This window comes from Saccostrea echinata, unplaced genomic scaffold (assembly GCF_033153115.1).
Source record: "Saccostrea echinata isolate AGI-Se365-2 ecotype Australia unplaced genomic scaffold, CSIRO_AGI_Sech_v1 ptg000036l, whole genome shotgun sequence".
NCBI classification, from domain to species: domain Eukaryota; kingdom Metazoa; phylum Mollusca; class Bivalvia; order Ostreida; family Ostreidae; genus Saccostrea; species Saccostrea echinata.
Genome location: NW_026889785.1, coordinates 6,614,221 through 6,631,399, shown reverse-complemented (window position 1 = coordinate 6,631,399; position 17,179 = coordinate 6,614,221). Strand labels below are relative to the sequence as shown.

The following is a 17,179-nucleotide window of genomic DNA, read 5'->3' as shown; positions in this document are numbered from 1 at the left end:
TATTTTCATACTCTTGGATATTCTCATATCTAAAATTTGCCTGTCTGCGGGAGCATTCATGTCAAACTGACACATTTAGTTCATCTGAAAAAAGAATTTTTCAACTACTAATTGTTTATACATTTATAAGTGCATTTTATTTTTGTGTACATTATAAAAGTAACAGAACAGTGCATATTGTTATTGAATTATATCACAAAAAGATGTATTACATGTACCATTTACACCTGCAGGTGTTTTTCATGGTCTCTTTCAAGTACATGTAGGGATAGTTACTTGCATGATATTTTCTTGATAGAAAGAGAGAATTTGTTTCCATAAACAATAATAGTACATGTAAATCAATAAATGTCAAGAATTGGATGATTCATAATGTTTATTCTTGTAACCTAGATTAGAATTTGTGACAGGACAACTTTCCTGGGTTTTTTTCTGATATAAATCATTTTTCTTCATTTATTTATACATGTACATACAATGCATGTATTCATTGTCTGGAGTGAATCTGTCATTACTTGGTACTATTACCCAACTGAAATCATGATTGTACCAACCAGAATATTTCATGGAGAAAAATTCAATAACATATTTCTTATAAATCGCTCTAACTAGGTACCTTCTACTTTTGTTAAAGTATGTATACTGCCTGTTTCTAATCTTTTTAAAAGCCTTTATAAACAGAAAATACATGTCTGTGAAAAGGATACATTTATTTAAAATGAATGGAATTGCATTAAAGGGGAATAAACTTTTTTTATCAAAAGACAACTTCACGTTATGTATTACATAGATTACATGTACATGTACTACTCAGACATTTATACTTATGGAATACATGTAGATTAAGAACACAAATTCCATTTATATGAAAAATAACCAGCAGTCTATTTCAGTATATTGTACATGTTTGTTCCATCCTTGCATAATTTATCTGAGCTACAACACTACTGGATGTTGCTAACTAATGATAAAAATCTCGAAGGGATGTAAAGCAAACATGTATACAACAAACAAGAATATATTATTATCCTAAAACATAGCAAAGGTTTTCAAAACCTCTGAACAACTCTTTGCCGCACAGCAATTCCATCATTATCCAAGCCTTGATACGCAACATTGTTTTGATAAAGCTGGACGGGTTCATTTCCAGCAATTAGTGGAGTTCTGGCATCTATGGCTTTGTTGTGTAGCCTAAAACAGCACTCGATAATCTTTATACATTTTTCAGGTGCAAACTGCAAACTGCCTCCTGTTTTGTGAATGCATCTGTAAATCAAATATTTAGATTACATCATATTTTAATGATTTATTTTTGGTTGTATCACGTAATTTTATTGGATAAAAAATTAGTCTATATCATTTCTTATACCTCTACCAATTTTTTCCCTATATAACATTAGATCGTTAGATGTGACTTATTCCCTAGAAATCGTTTTGAATGGATTAATCCCCATGCGTTAGTCATGTGAGCTAATCCAAGTGCTTCGAAAGCTAATTTCCGGTTATCAGTAATCCTATAGATTTTACTTTGGAATGATATGTGAATGGATTCATTCCTGTGTGTTAGTTCAGTGAGCTAATCCCTGCTTTGAAATCACGCTATCTGAATCCTCTAAATTTTACATTTGTATCGGTTTAATAAAACAGTTAAAGTATATCATTGCGGGAGTTAGCAAGATTCCAGTTACCCTCGACCAGGACTATTTCCCTCGGCTTTGCCTCGGGAAATAGTCCTGGCCTTGGGGAACTGGAATCTTGCTAACTCCCTCAATGATATACTTTAACTGTGTAATAACCTGTGTTGCCTACATCACAATGACTTTTGTCAAAAAAGTATCAATCCGCTTCACGTTACATTTAAAATTTGCTCAATTTGAAAGCATTTTTGAAAGATAATTTGAATTAATTTCAATACTTCATAATGGAAAATAAATTATAAGGAATGAATTAAATAGCTACCCAAGTTATACTGGTATAACCTGGGTTGGCGCAGTTTATGTTTTTTATAAAGCGTAAACTGCCCCAACCCAGGTAACACAGTATAACTTGGGTAGCTATTAAATTCATTCGTTATATAAAGTTTGAAAAAAAGACCTCTCTCTGTATTGTTTGCACAATATGATATATAAGGAACTCATTTCGGATTATATTTTAAATGTTGCAATGAATATACGTGTACTACTAAATAGTTTCCTTTCAATCCTTTTCAATAGTGCAGATGAATTTACTAAAATTGGTATTTATATGAGTATTTTATTTATACCTGAATCTACTCTTGAGAACTCCAAATGCCCTTTCTACTGTGTTTCTTGTAGTACAATGGGCATTGTTGTACCTCTGCTCCTGAGGACTCCTTGGGTTTACAAATGGGGTCAAGAGCCATTTCCTGAGTGGATAGCCTGAATCCCCCAAGAGCCAACCATTAACTCTTCTCATTATGTTTGGTAGCGAGGAATTCTGTAGAATAAAGGAGTCGTGTGTTGCTCCTGGCCACCTCACCACAATGTTTGAAAAGCTGTGAAAGATATATAATTTGCTATAAAACTTTGTGCATTGTTTTGATTCTAATTCAAGTTTGCAAAAATGATGCAGTAAATATATACTTGTAGTACGGTTACTTGTTATTTTTAAGAATATTTACCGAAGGTTGGCATCTACAACACCCTGGACATTAATGGCTGAAAACCCTTTCCTACAGATCAAGTTTGGCTCCTCATCTCCTGTCATCCCTTGGATGGGTATCAGTGTTCCATCAATTGCCCCAACAACATTTGGAAAACTTGCCAATTGATAGAAATCCTCTTTCACCTTTGCAAGGTCTTCATTTGTCTCAGGAAACTTTACATTGTCTAGGGACTCGCACAAAGCAGAGCAAACAGAGGTGACAATCCTGGAAGCAGATGATATTGAAATTCCATGAAGATCCCCAACCTCAGACAAGTATTCTCCTTTGGCTAAAAAGCGTAGGGTTGTTAACACCTGAAATATGAAGCATTGTTTTATTTTAAATTTAGTTAGGAAATTAAATATAACATTCCAGGTTTGAACAATTTGGGGTTTGCAATTACATTGGATTTGTACTGGCAGGGGCCTACCTATGTCCCCCCACCTATTTTCCTTTCCTCTCCAATTCTTTCTATCTCTACTTTTTTCACTCACCATGACTGAAATTATAACTCAGATGAGCTTTTCGGACTACATTTTTCCAGTGTCCACCCTTCCTGCTGTAAAATTTTTATATTTTTAACCTCTGCTCCAGAACCTCTGGGGCAGTTTCCAACAAACTTAATTTCCACAAATTAAGCTTATGAAAAGCATCCTTGGGTGAAAGGAATTCAACAAGTACAGATTAAGCTATAAGATATTTATTTGAAAATATTCTTGAAATAGGAGGGACACATCATTCATATGCAAACAATCCAAAGTTGTGAGAGTTAATTTAATTTTTGAAAAATGTAATCACAATTAATGGCTCCTGGTGTGAGATTAGGGCAATTAAAACATTTTATCTAATACACTGTACTTGTTAATCATAATAATATTAAAGTGTCCTTAGGATTGTTTCAAGTTAGATTACTATGACTTGACCCTTTTGGGCTATGGTGGGCAATAGATTAGAATATATCATGTGAATATAAAGTTGATTTTTTTTTAATTTTGCGATGAAAAATTAAAACTGGAAGTCAATTGGTTACCCGGGTGATCATTGTGACCTATGGACCTCTTGTGATATTGAATGAGACTGTTACAGTAAAATGGATGGAACAAATCACATCTAAAAAATTCCAGTAAATTGTCCGTACAAATAATTTATAAGTAATGTAGCAAATTTATAAGGTTTAAAATAAGACCAATAATTGAAATTAATGTGTTATTCCTTCAGTTCAAAGTAAATGTCTCTATAAAAAGTATCTAACCAATCTTTGTATTTTTTTTCCCATATATACTAGCTATTCACTTGAATTTGAAGGAGCCAATTTGCTTGGAGACGAAATTTCTATAGACCGAAGTTTCAAAGGGACGAAACCCACCGACAACCGTTAGCTCTTTTATGTTTCGAGTTGAAAAAGAACAGCTACAAGTTAAAACTTACTTGGATATGTGAAGGAATGGCATATGATCTTGTGGTTGGATGTTGGATTTTGTCTTGCACTAGGTCAACCAGCTCGAAAATGTATCGCCTTGGAAAGCGATACCGCGCTACAACTTCAGTGTCATTAAATGTGTCTAGAGGGTTAGACCGATCTCGAAATACCCTTTCCCGACGCTTTGCTCTCTCCGAATCGAATAAAACAACAAACGCAGCAGCCATTTTTGTTTACATTTATTTCTGTCTTAAGATTAATATTTACGCTATATTTTGCACTTAAGTACAATATTTTATACTTAAGAGTGGGTTGCAGTTGTCGTAGACTTACGACAGATTTTGCACTTACGACTTTCTTAAGATTTTTTGTGAAAACGATTTTTATCGTAAGTTTTCACTTAAGATAAAAAATTGTCGTAAGATTTTTTGTGAAAAGGTCAACTGGTTTTTGTTACATTCATTATGCCCATACCACATATTGTCTTTAGCAGCGTTAGAACGTGTCTTTTATCTCTTGCAAAATTGTCATTCTTTAATTCTTTTAAATATTTGAACATATTTTTGGTAGACATACATTGTTCAGATTATCAGGAACACTTGCAGGTTTTTTGCACAGTGCCACACTCGATACGTCAATCCAGTTACAACACTGCATCTGAGTTCTTGAGCAAAGAGTACAAACAAATACACAAGCATTTAAGAATTTGTCACAATACAATAAGCCTTAGTTGGTGTTTTCATCTCAAAGCTTCTTCAAAAGTCATATTGAGGTCCGTGAAGTGCTGATGAGAGTCGAAAGAATTTGAGCCCACCGTTCATCAGAATATCACAAAATGTCTTGTCAGATCTTATAGCTGACTAATAATTATCTCTATATTGGATTTTTGCCACCTACATTAAGTCCTGTGTGCCAGAACTTCTCAATTTTAATCTCAACTAGATCTCAAAAAAAATATGCACTTACATAAGATGAAATTTGATATTTAATGGTGAAAATCGAAGAAAACTTGTACATGATCACTGTATGGAGTTGCTATGCATGCGAGATTCACTTCTATGATAAGCTCGTTACCCCAGACATGGTCCAAGAGAGCACCTTGTAAATGAGTAGGTTGTTTTACAAACTGAGTAAAGGAATGTTGCTTCATAACGTTTAAAAGTTTCACCATACTTGATGATGAAAGATCAAGGGGATTCATGTTGAAGTCTCCTCCAATCACAGTAGGTAGAGATAGGTCAATGTTAGACAGCAAATTCTGAAGCCAACGCATGAATTCTGGGATTAAAGACGATGGAGGTCTGTATATAGCAATTATCTGCAATGTCTTAAAGTTTTGAAGGGTACACTTTATGGCACAGGTTTCACATGCTTGTCTGGGTTGTGGTGTTGCAAGTGGAGAAAGATGAATATGATCTTTTGTTAGGATGGAAATGCCACCACCTATACCTGTTGAACGGATTTTGTGCAATTGATGAGGAAAATCTTGAAGATTGATCTGTGTTGAGTTTTTAGCTCACCTGAGCCAAAGGCTCAAGTGAGCTTTTCTGATCAAAATTTGTCCGTTGTCTGTCGTTGTCGTAAACGTTTCACATTTTCATCTTCTTCTCCAGAACAACTGGGCCAATTTCAACCAAATTTGGCACAGAGTATCCTTGGGAAAGGGGATTAAAGTTTGTTCAAATGAAGGGCCATGTTCCCATCTAAGGGGAGATAATTAAGAAAAGGTCCAAAAATGGGTTGAGTAATTTTTAAAATCTTCTCAAGAACCACTGGGCCAGAAATGATGAAACTCAGTTAAAAGCTTACTGGCATCATGAAGATTCAATTTTGTTCAAACCATGTGCCCTGGGGGTAGGGTTGGACCTAAATGAGGGGGGGGGGCATTTTATTACATGTAAGTATACAGGAAAAGGTCATTAAAATCTTCTGCCCATAAGCAATAGAGCTGTGATTAGTTACATTAATACGCAAGCAGCCTTATGTAGTACAGATTCAATTTTGTCAAATTTGTGGCCGTCAGGAATAATATCAACAGAGCGGTTGAACCTTTGTTTTTTTTTTTTTGTTTTTTTTTTTTTACGATCGGGCGCGGTGTACCAATATCTGAATCTATCGATTTTGAAAACCAGGCTTTTGCCATTTTTGATGTGGACAGTGGATGAAACGATCAGAAACAAAAATATTAATCATTGCTGATTGTGGGTTTCATTCTGTAAGGTTTGAAAAGGTATAAACTTATCTGAATAATTAAAACCTTGCGTATATTTGAAGTAGAACAAATACAGCATTTATATTCATTATTGTGCAAAGTGTTTTAATTAATAGGCGCTGCGATCATAATTTATACTGCGCAGTTTACAAGTCTCTCAGAGAAAATAAGTCCCAATTGACTTACAAGGAGGAAGAACAAGTCCATTTATAGACTGTGACATTTTACTAGTGTTAAAGAAGATAAAAAAGATTATCTTTGTTTATACTCAACAGAACATAATAGTTTGTTTACAGCACTACAAAACATAAATAAGGACAACTCCTGCTTTTAATTCCACCCGTCGTTTCAGAACATATATCAGTAAAGGATAACTCTTATTGTTAGTAAAAGTAGCAGTACAAAGTGTTTATAAAGTTTGAGGAAAGGAAACTCCTACATAAATCATACATACATGTATGTGATTTTGTGTCAATCACAGAGAGGTGATGCACAGGTTCCTGGCAATTGGCTAAAATAAAGCTATAGTAAAATGTAATCGAAAAGATAACAGTAGAATAAAAAGATGATCTATATGTAGTTCATTATTGTGTTTTATATAATCAACAGTCTGAATCAACTACAGAAAAATGAAGATGAACAAAAGAGCCTATTTCCTTAAAAAAAAAATAATACTCATATACTACCTATGTCGAAAAATCAGTATTTTCAAAAATATTTATAAAATGGTAGTGATGAATTTGTTATTTATGTTTCTTTTTCCTTAACAAAAATTTCAACCAAAAGTTTAGTGTTCAATCAGTGCCCTGATATTGTTTCCACCATTGTTTACCTTGAACAGATGATCCTTCTTGACCGTGTTCAAATATTATAAAATGGTCTTTTTAGCACGAACAAGTTCCTTATATGTTTCTTTGCTCTGTGACCCAGACCCATATAGGACTTATTTTCTCTGCTGAACTTATCTTATTAATATTCGAAATTCTGACGGTAAAACGATTAGGGCGAGCGCAGTTTTGTTTTTGTAATAATTATTACTGAACTTATAAATATACACCTCTCAAATGTCATTTTGCATTCTGCTTATGGTGTTAAACTTTTTAGTACACTCATTTAACCTGTGTTTACTGCATCTCAAAAGTTCAACTTCTTTAAAAAAAACTGTGTTTATGACAAAATAGAAAAACTGTGTTTATGACAAAATAGAAGTATTCTCTTCCTTTGTAGACTTCCCATACATTGGGATCAAGATTCCAAAATTCTCCGATTTTTCTGACAAATTCGAAAATACCCGAGCTGTTTAAATGACAAAAATATGACGTCACATACAAAATCATTAAGTCTATGGTTGCAAACGATAGTTTTATGGTATGGAAATTACAATTAGACCTTTGTAAAAAAAATTTCAAGTAAGTTGTTATGCTTTAGCCACCATGTTGCTATGCAGTGCAAAGTATTATTGGGTGTTTGGAATTTTCTTCACGTTGGACTAGTAAAAATATCCTTCAACAATGTGCAGATTTCAACCCGAATTTCCTCCATTTTTTCACATCTATGGAGATCGCTTCGTGAGTTCTTGAGTATCGTAAGCAATTGTTTGGTTTCCATTTTTTCTAATCTATGAGGTTCCATAGAATGGTATTGAATAAATATTAATGTCATTGATTTGTATTTTGTTTTCTGTACTTTGTAAATGTGAAGCAAAATGGCTTCAGTGTATACATTTTAAAAATTCAAGATAACTTGTCTGATACTCTGGGCTTCCAAGGAGATTAGAAGCGTGCAGTACTTTTTCAAGAATAGGAGTTATATTTTATGGATGTGATCTTAATTAAATGTATAACAAATTTTTCTTGATCAAATATTTTGGCCAGTACAATCATGATATAAGGTCAGTAAAAGTACCTAGTAATAGAAGATTTTCTGTTTAAAAGGCTTGTGATGCACATGCAGAATGAGATTCTCCCTCAGATTGGCTGGAAATCATGTTGAATTTTTAATGGGGTTTACCATAGGTTGAATTGGTGGGTGGATGTATGGATACAAATTTGTGTACGATAACTTAATTGAAATTGAAAAATATAAGACTTACCACATTCTTTGTTTCTTTGGTCTAGTGGGTGAATATGTACCGATGACATATTTCCAATTACGAATACAGAGTTCAGTCTACATGACGTCACAAAAACGTCAAGAACTTCTGACGCTTGCACCGTGATATTAATACAAGGCAAGTAACATGTCTTTACGATTCTGTTGGTACTCCTTGGCAATACAGCACCAAAAATCACAGGACATAAAACAATAGACATAAGGAACATCATCTTCACGGGTCTCTCCTCCATCTTTTCTCATCGCCATGCAGCGCGTGATAACATATCCGCGCGAAAATTTGCTCACATGATCTTCTGATCTACCCATTTTTTTTCCAAAATTTATTAATATACTATATGAACTAAGATTTAATTATGTTGAAATGAAATAAATTTGCAAGTGCATGATGCACTCTGAGAGTTATTGTAATATTTTCTCTCTCTCTCTGTCTCGTGGAAACCCTCATACACACACATATGATGACAGATATTGAAGCACGGTTTGGGTTAAAATAATGTGAAAGGCACAAACGTAGATTAATATAAATACAATAGTTGAAATGAATTGGATATACAGACTTCAACGCAGGATCACAAAAACCCACATTGTGTGATATGACATTAACATTACAGTATAATATTTTAACATGTAGTTACTTTTTGAATATGGACTGGTTTTTTAATATTACAACGTATTAGATGCGACTCTTGTGATCTAAATAAACTTTGACACACTTTTTGCGTTCAGGTCATATTTTATCGATCTGTACATGCGACTTGTAGACCTTTCCAAATAAGCTTATGATGTGTACCCCGTTCAGGTTGAATGTATGCAACCCCCATAGATTCAAAATGACGACATTTATTGGTGCCAGGTTCGGATTAAACAAACTTAAATTATCAATATTCATTAGTATGAAATGTGATCAACATAAGGGTATCTTTATTGCGCGTAACGACAGATGCACGAATAGTGTGTGGTCATTATAATGTAATATTTCAACACATATTTATTGTTCTGTACGAAGTTTTTTTTAAATATAACAGACAAAAATGATTATCGTGACCTAGATAAACTGTCAATGGTCGGTGCACCTGACCCAAAAAGTGTAAAAAATTAGGCTAACACAACTAGAGTGATACCTACACAAATATGCGAATCGCACCCTGGGAATTTTTTTTTCATTTGTTGTTCATGACTTACAAGTTGACACGTAAGGACCCACTGGTATTGTGTCGTGTTAATGCTATCTACACAGTTATTAATATAAAATAATTAATAAAAAGAAAAGAAGAAAAAAGACAGATTCAGACTGGTCATTTTTTTACTTTGTCATTATACATACTGTTTTTTTTTTTTTGATTTTGAGAAAATTATATTATATAAAAATGTATATACTGAGTTTATATGTTAGGATTCCGGTATAAGATACCTGTCATATATTTTCTCCAGGAATGATGTTTAAAGACAATAAACTATTATTGAAAAAAATCAGTTGTTTGGTAACATTGGGGGAATTCCTTGCAAATAATGTTTTCAATTACTTTATTTTGGTCTACTTTAATCTATTTCAAGTTGTGTCATGTGATGTAAATTTCTATTTATTTTATTTTACATCAAAGATAAGATCACTCTACGTGCATTAAACTATAGGCTATGACATTAGCACTCTTCAGTGAACGGTGTTATTTAGTCAAAACGTTTGAATGTGTGTAATCTTAAGTTATCTTTCTTGGACAGTAATATAAATTTCTGTCTCTCCAGGGAATCTAACACACGTACATCTCCCCCCTCAAGATCCTTTGGAGATTTTGAGGAAGAATGGATTAGGCTTGGAGAGGAGTCAATGTGGGGGTCTTTGAATCAAAGTAAATTGATTTAAAAATATTTTATCTAAAGTTTTGTATATCCCCCAAAATGTTAAATTTTACAATATTTTGTGAAAAAAAAAAAATTATACTACAGAAATTCTCCTAAGGACCCCTATGTGTTTGATAATGTTCCATCTGGGGGTGTCAAAAGGAAAATAAGTGAGACGGAAGACTCGCTTATTTTAACATGAAGGTAAAATGTTTCTTAAATGCGTATCAGTAGTGTCAATAAAAGTTATTGAAGTTTTTTTTAAGTGCGTGAGAATTGTTTAATTTCAAAGCAGAATTCCTTCACAAATGAGTAACCTTCCCTTCTTTTCTATCTCCCTGATAATGTTATTTTTTTATTTTTTTAGAAAAATGAGTAAGAGTATTTCGTCATTTACCCAGCAAAGAGATGAAGAAGACGAAACTTTAAAGAAATTTCGGTAAATATATTGTTGGAACATAAACAATTTTTATGATAACTTTAAAATTTGAAGTAATATTTAAAAACAAAAATAAAGAATTATGTATCATATAGTTTAAATGTGTATATATTAAAATCAGACCAGACCTGTAGATGGAGTATAGCATTTAAAAAGAATTTTCCAGATATTTCTGATTTTACATCTATTCACAAATTTATCTTTTTATGTTCTTTATTACAGGAAGGACAATCCTGCTAAATATAAAGCGCTAGAAAGAAGGATATAGCCCACCATGTCCCTCACCAACACCAATTAAAACTGAGCTCAACCCCCTGGCACCCGACTTTGCGTATGGATATAACCCATCGTGTCCTACACCACCAAAGAGTTTGCGTTGGGATATAGCCCGTCATCACCTATCTGTGTTCCATCCAGCCCCACATCGTCCCATAACCTGTCATCCTGTGCTGCAGTTTCATTTCCTCCTACATAAACAGAATTTAACTCGGTACTTAACCTTCCGACACCTGACCATACCTTAACACCAACACCTAGAAATACACCAGTGCTACCATCAGTCCTATCAGGGACCCCCGCAACTTCCACGCAAACGTCGGGGCAGTATCCTCTTAAGGAGGAGATAAGCGCCCTCTCTGAACTCGTTGATTCAGTTAGAGTGGACTTATTACAAACTTCAATGATTGTTAATTATATGCAAGATTATTTGAAATGTTTAAAATAATTTCAAATATTTAAAAAAGTTGTTGATTCAGTTAGACTGGACTTATTACAAACTTCAATGATTGTTTATTATATGCAGGATTATTTGAAATGTTTAAAATAATTTCAAATGTTCAAAAAGTAAGGTTTTATTTGAGTTAACTACTATGTAAATGTAGGTCTATTGAAGGTTCTCATTAATATTCCTTTGTTCTTATTTTGAGAAATATTTATAATATTATAAATCATGCTAATCAAATATTAAAAAAAAAGAAAGTGTAATTCTTGAAAAGGGGAAATTATTTGGGTAGCAAGAAAGAAAAGAAACTTTTGGGTAACAAGAATTAAGCAAAGTATACTTACTAATACAAGTACTGTCTTTGTATAAATCAAAGTGTTTCCTCTTTGCAGAATAAAAATCTAAATGAAACTTGGAGTTTATATAATAATCACAAGGAATTTATAGGGTGTGTCTGAGACAATTCCTCAGTGGAAAAACCAAGAATTTTGATCGTGGGAAAAACGGAGGGGTGACCCCAGGCTGTTTGATGGGATGGGTGACCCCAAACGGCTTTGTGGGATGGTTGACCCCAGACGGTTTTATGGGATGGGTCGTGACGTCAGTGACCCCAGACGGCTTTGTGGGATGGGTGACCCCAGACGGTTTTATGGGATGTGTCGTGACGTCAGTGACCCCAGATGGCTTTGTGGGATGGGTGACCCCAGACGGACCCATGACGTCATTGACCCCATATAGACCCCAGACTATATCCCTTACTACTTATGTGAAATAAGAAATTATATTCTTCATTGAAAATACGCCTGTATATGGGCTGAATAACCAATTCATCTTCTCTCAAATTACCCTTATGCAATTGTAGGTACAGCTCATACATTTTTGTAATGTTCAAATCTTGCTCAAGGTATTTTCAGTTGGAGTCCTTTCTTGTGTAGTGACCTCTAATGCTGGAAATGATTCTATGTGTTCTCGAACCAGCTGTGCAGCCCTCTCAGTTGTCTTATTATAGGGTCTATGTCTTCCTCTCTTGTCCGTCCCAGAAAATACGCCCCCAGATTTGTTTTTCATGGCATGATCAACATACGACTCCCCGATGCTTAGGGTAGCAAGGAAAAACTTCTACATATGATGGTTCTGCTATCATCAATCTCAAAATGGTAGGTTCTGTGCACTTGTCGCCTTTTTTTGACAGGTTGGTTATGATCAGCCAAATATATTCGTGTCTTCTTTTCCTCTATATGTGACACCACAAAATCTTTTTGTCGCTCATATGAACCTAGTGACCAAACATTTTTTAAGATTTCATTTCTTTTCTCTTCTGAAACTTTGGTGGAACATTTCAGTTTACATTTACTGCAATTTACAGACCCTCGCATTATGACCCTCGCATTAACGGTTTTTCCTCTTTGAGACGCATACTGCTGTTCAGTTAGCTTTAATTGTTTCCTGACATTCTTCTTCCAAGTCTCTGGCGTGGCTTTTCTCTTTCTAAAACGTTTCTTTTTTGGAGACATATGGACATATGCCAGATAAATATGGTTTGTATTTTGAGAACGTTGCATGGTAGGTTTTATGTCTAAGACAGAACCTTCCGATGAACTTGAAAAAATGCGAACATGCCTGCCGGTAAAATTGGCCAAAACAAGTGGAAGCATATCTGCTGCTTTGTTGCTGCATATTCCATCCCTTCTTAATTGATCCACTTCTACACTGAAGTCCATCCATAGTAGCTCTTGTTCTGCTGAATCAAGTGTTGCTGGAGAGGAGAAAAATCCTTTGTACTCTCCTGCATTATCTATCATATGATCACAAAGTAAATGTCTTAACTCTGCAACTCCTTCTACTGAAGGAAGATGAAACAATGCAGTATTTAAAAAGCAGTTACCATCAGCTGTAATTGTTTTCCGTAGAATTCCATTTGCTTCCAGTAGCCTATCAAGCCTGGATTTGTGATGATTTGCTATCAAGGTATTAAGCTTTGATTCTTGCAAACTTCTCTCTTTTGCTTTTTCTATGCTGTTAGTAACAGCAGTGCCATGCGCTCTGGACTTTGAAGTGAAAGTTGTGGGTCCTTCGGATGAGACCTTAAAAACCGAGGCCCCGTGTCACGGCAGACGTTGGCACGATAAAGATCCCTCACTGCTCAATGGCCCTGAGTGCCGAGTAAAGGTCAAAATTTGAAGCCCTTCACCAGTATATTGTGACATCTCTATATGAGTGAAAAATTCTCGAATGGGACGTAAAACAACATACAATCAAACAAACTTTGAAGATATTCACACAAGAAACCTTGGGATGCTTTCTGGGGTGAACAGTAGCAAAAGACAACATGGATCAATTCGCTCTTGTGCAAAAATTGACACAAAACGGTTTCAACTCCCATTTCATATCTTTTAATATCTTGGACATGAATCTTTGAATAGTCAACCAGTCCTTTGTAGACATTTTCTTGATAAAGACCTTGCTGCAAGCCAGTTCCACGGTCTGCTCAAGTTCTGGCCAAAGGAGAGCTAGAACAGGCGGAACAAGAACAAGGGGACGGCAGCTTCACTTCCTCTGACTGTACAAGCTCTGACTGAGGATCAGCTATCACAGATTGAGGAGAAGGTACAACCATCTTTGTATATTGCTCAAGCTTTTCCCTAGAAAGATCCATGTGGTCATAGACAGTCATCACTACGGTTTGTTCAAGCTTTTCCTAAGGAAGATCCTACACACACTTGGAAAGTGGCAATGCCATCTTCTCAGGTTGCCGAAGTGCATCTCCAGCCCTCACCGTCTGCTTCACCTTGGACTTCCGCATTCCCACCGAAATGTGCACTTCGTCATTCTCCATCTACTGGGGATGTCGATTGACCCTCTAGAATCGTCTTCCATTTTTTCACTCATATAGAGACGTCACCATATACTAATGAAGGGCTTCAAGTTTTTCCCTTTACTCGGCACTCAGGGTCAATGAGCAGTGAGGGATCTTTATCGTGCTAACGCCTGTCGTGACACGGGGCTTCGTTTTTTAAGGTCTCATCCGAAGGACCCGCAACTTTCACTTCAAAGTGCCGAGCGAATTGCGAAGGAACAGTTGCTACGAAATGAAGTTTGGGCCATTGAACTTGAAATTTCGAAATCAAATACCAGCACGCACTAGTGTCATACACAATCCCATCTCAGCGACAACAGATTCAGCTCTAGACACCATTATGTAGAAAATTTAAAGAATGGACAAGAAAATGATTTCTTTTGAGAATACGCTTACAGAAATTAAGCAAGAACGAAGACACCAGAGCTATCAATGAGGGAGAAATCTTGGTCAATTCCAGAAAGGACGAGGACATATGTACCCAAACAGAGGTGGATTTACTTACCAGCAAAACCATATCAAGCATCCATTCCAAGATCATCTCGGTATCATCAATACCATCAGCAACCACAAGTTCCAAGTGAAAATAACGTACCATCACAAAGAGGATATCTGAACAGTCGCTATAGTAGGGGTTATGCCAACTTGGGAAACCGAAATAAATAAAACAAGTTCCAAGCCAAATATAAATCAATGCTGAACCAAACTCTCTATACTCCAATCTAATTTCCAGTTGATCTATAGCTTTTTCTGTTTGCAGGCCACTTTGGCACCAAAACTCAACAAATTTCAAAGGAGTCTTATTTTTAAGTGCAAAACCTTTGCTGTCTGACAAAAGAATTGGTGTTTGACACAGTGACCCTTGAGGAGTTGTTGGTGGCTTGCTAAGAAAGGCTTGTATTTTTGGTCCAGACAATGACATGAAACAAGATGATATGCTTTATGAATGTATTAAGATTGAAAGTTTGAATACCAAAAAAAATTATGTATGGAATAAGTAATTCAACCGAAAAAATTCAAAATACAAATGCTTGAATGATATCGCAAAAATATCTTTCTTTAACTTAAACTGCAATTTCGAATTGTAACAGTTATGGGTTACCATACCAAAGTTTACAAACCCAAAAATAATTCACACCGACGCTAAACGGATAGAAATAAGAATGAAAAACGATTGTTATACAGTAGCTAATAATATAGTCACCCTTGGTAAATAAGCTTCTCCTATGCTGCGAGAAACCAAGTTTGACAAAAACGCGGGAACGTCCGAGTTTCCTCGAATCTATTGTCCTACGCTAATCAAAATAAGAGAAAAATACAGTAAAAGGATATGTATATTTTTAAACTGGGCGTAGAATCGGTCACTTCTGACACCAGTTGTAGTGACCTATAAGTCTGTGAGCTCAGCTACAGGCCAATACAGGGGCTCGCAAACCACGAGGGAATTTTTCATTCGAGAATTTTTCACTCATATAGAGACGTCACCATATACCGGTGAAGGGCTTCAAATTTTGACCTTTACTCGGCACTTAGGGCCATTGAGCAGTGGGTGCCAACGCTTGCCGTGACAGGGTCTCGGTTTTTAAGGTCTCATCCTAAGGACCCGCAACTTTCACTTCAAAGTGCCGAGCGCATGGCGAAGGAACAGTTGCTACCCCTTTTTTATCGACTTGGGTCAGTCGCGGCCGAGATTCGAACTCGCGACCTCCCGATCACGGAGCGAGCGCTCTTCCGACTGAGCTACCGTGAACGGTAGTTAGGGTAAGAAAATGTGCTATTATGTGTATTTTACCTGTGTAGTTTTTAGAATACACAGTCAGGGTATGGACCATGCAATGTTTACATTTTGGTCTTTTGGTGTCCATGCGATGTGGTTCATATGACAGGTGCTCAATTTTTTTTATTCCCTGCGGTAGCCATGGTTCTTTAAATGTTTTTTAAAGTTCGATTGGGGTTGTTTCGTGGACTGTTTGTTTTTACCAATACATTGTTTCTTATCATTTGTCAACTTCTCCTACTTATCTTTCACGTAAAAGATAGTTTCTCTGGAAAAGAGTTGGCTCACTGAGGGCCGCCAAAGAAACCAAAAACTTCGAAAAACAGATTATATAAACTACATAGTCCGAAACATGGCTGAAATGTTGCTTACTCGACGTTAAACAATAAACAATGAATTATAAAACAACAATTTTGATTTCTATTAAAGGTGTTTGGACACAGATTTGAAGTTAATATTTTCTCAAATTTTCTGTAAAATGTCATGACTTAAATGTTGCCATAGCATTTCATACTAAAAAATAATAAAAATCTTATTTCATCTCGTAGTTATTGAAACTTCAAATTTCTGAACGCGTTTGATTGACACATCCTTGCACTTTCACAAATTTTAATTTTATTCTTAATACTTAAGAAAAGTGGCGATTTTGTTGTGTATTAATGAAAAATATTAAAACTTTAATCCAGAAAGTTCAGAGTAGAAATGTTCGATATTAGTGAGGGGGTTTGCTTTCGCACATTTCTACTCTGAATTTTCTGGATTATAGATGTAATGTTTTTCATTAATACACAACAAAATCGCTTCTTTTCTTAAATGTTAGGGATAAAGATAAAATTTGTGAAAGTGCAAGGATGTGTAAATCAAACGCGTCCAGGAATTCGTAGTTCCAAAAATTTCCAGATAAAATAAGTTTTTAATTATATTTTCGTGTGAAATGCTATTGCAATATATAAGTCGTGATATTATACAGAAAATTTGAGAAAATATTAACTTCAAATCTGTGTCTAAGCACCTTTAATGGAATAATCTAAACATACATTTCATTTACTAACATATACGAAATATTCATATTTTTTGACACAATTTCTTTGAAATAGGTATATTCCAATAATGAAACTCATTATTAACACGAGC

General features: G+C 35.1%; 1 protein-coding gene and 1 pseudogene across 1 annotated transcript; both read right to left on the bottom strand.

Moving 5' to 3' along the window:
• Positions 1-1,034: 1,034 nt before the first annotated feature.
• LOC133199944 (putative nuclease HARBI1) lies at positions 1,035-4,312 on the bottom strand. Its single transcript, XM_061335737.1, has 4 exons — positions 4,094-4,312; positions 2,642-2,979; positions 2,264-2,515; positions 1,035-1,266 (listed from the first exon to the last, which is right to left on the bottom strand). Exons 1-4 carry the CDS (start codon positions 4,310-4,312, stop codon positions 1,050-1,052), a joined length of 1,026 nt encoding a protein of 341 aa, XP_061191721.1. The 3' UTR covers positions 1,035-1,049.
• A 7,920-nt stretch (positions 4,313-12,232) lies between these two features.
• Positions 12,233-12,925, bottom strand: LOC133199943 (uncharacterized; annotated as a pseudogene).
• Between the last annotated feature and the right edge of the window lie 4,254 nt (positions 12,926-17,179).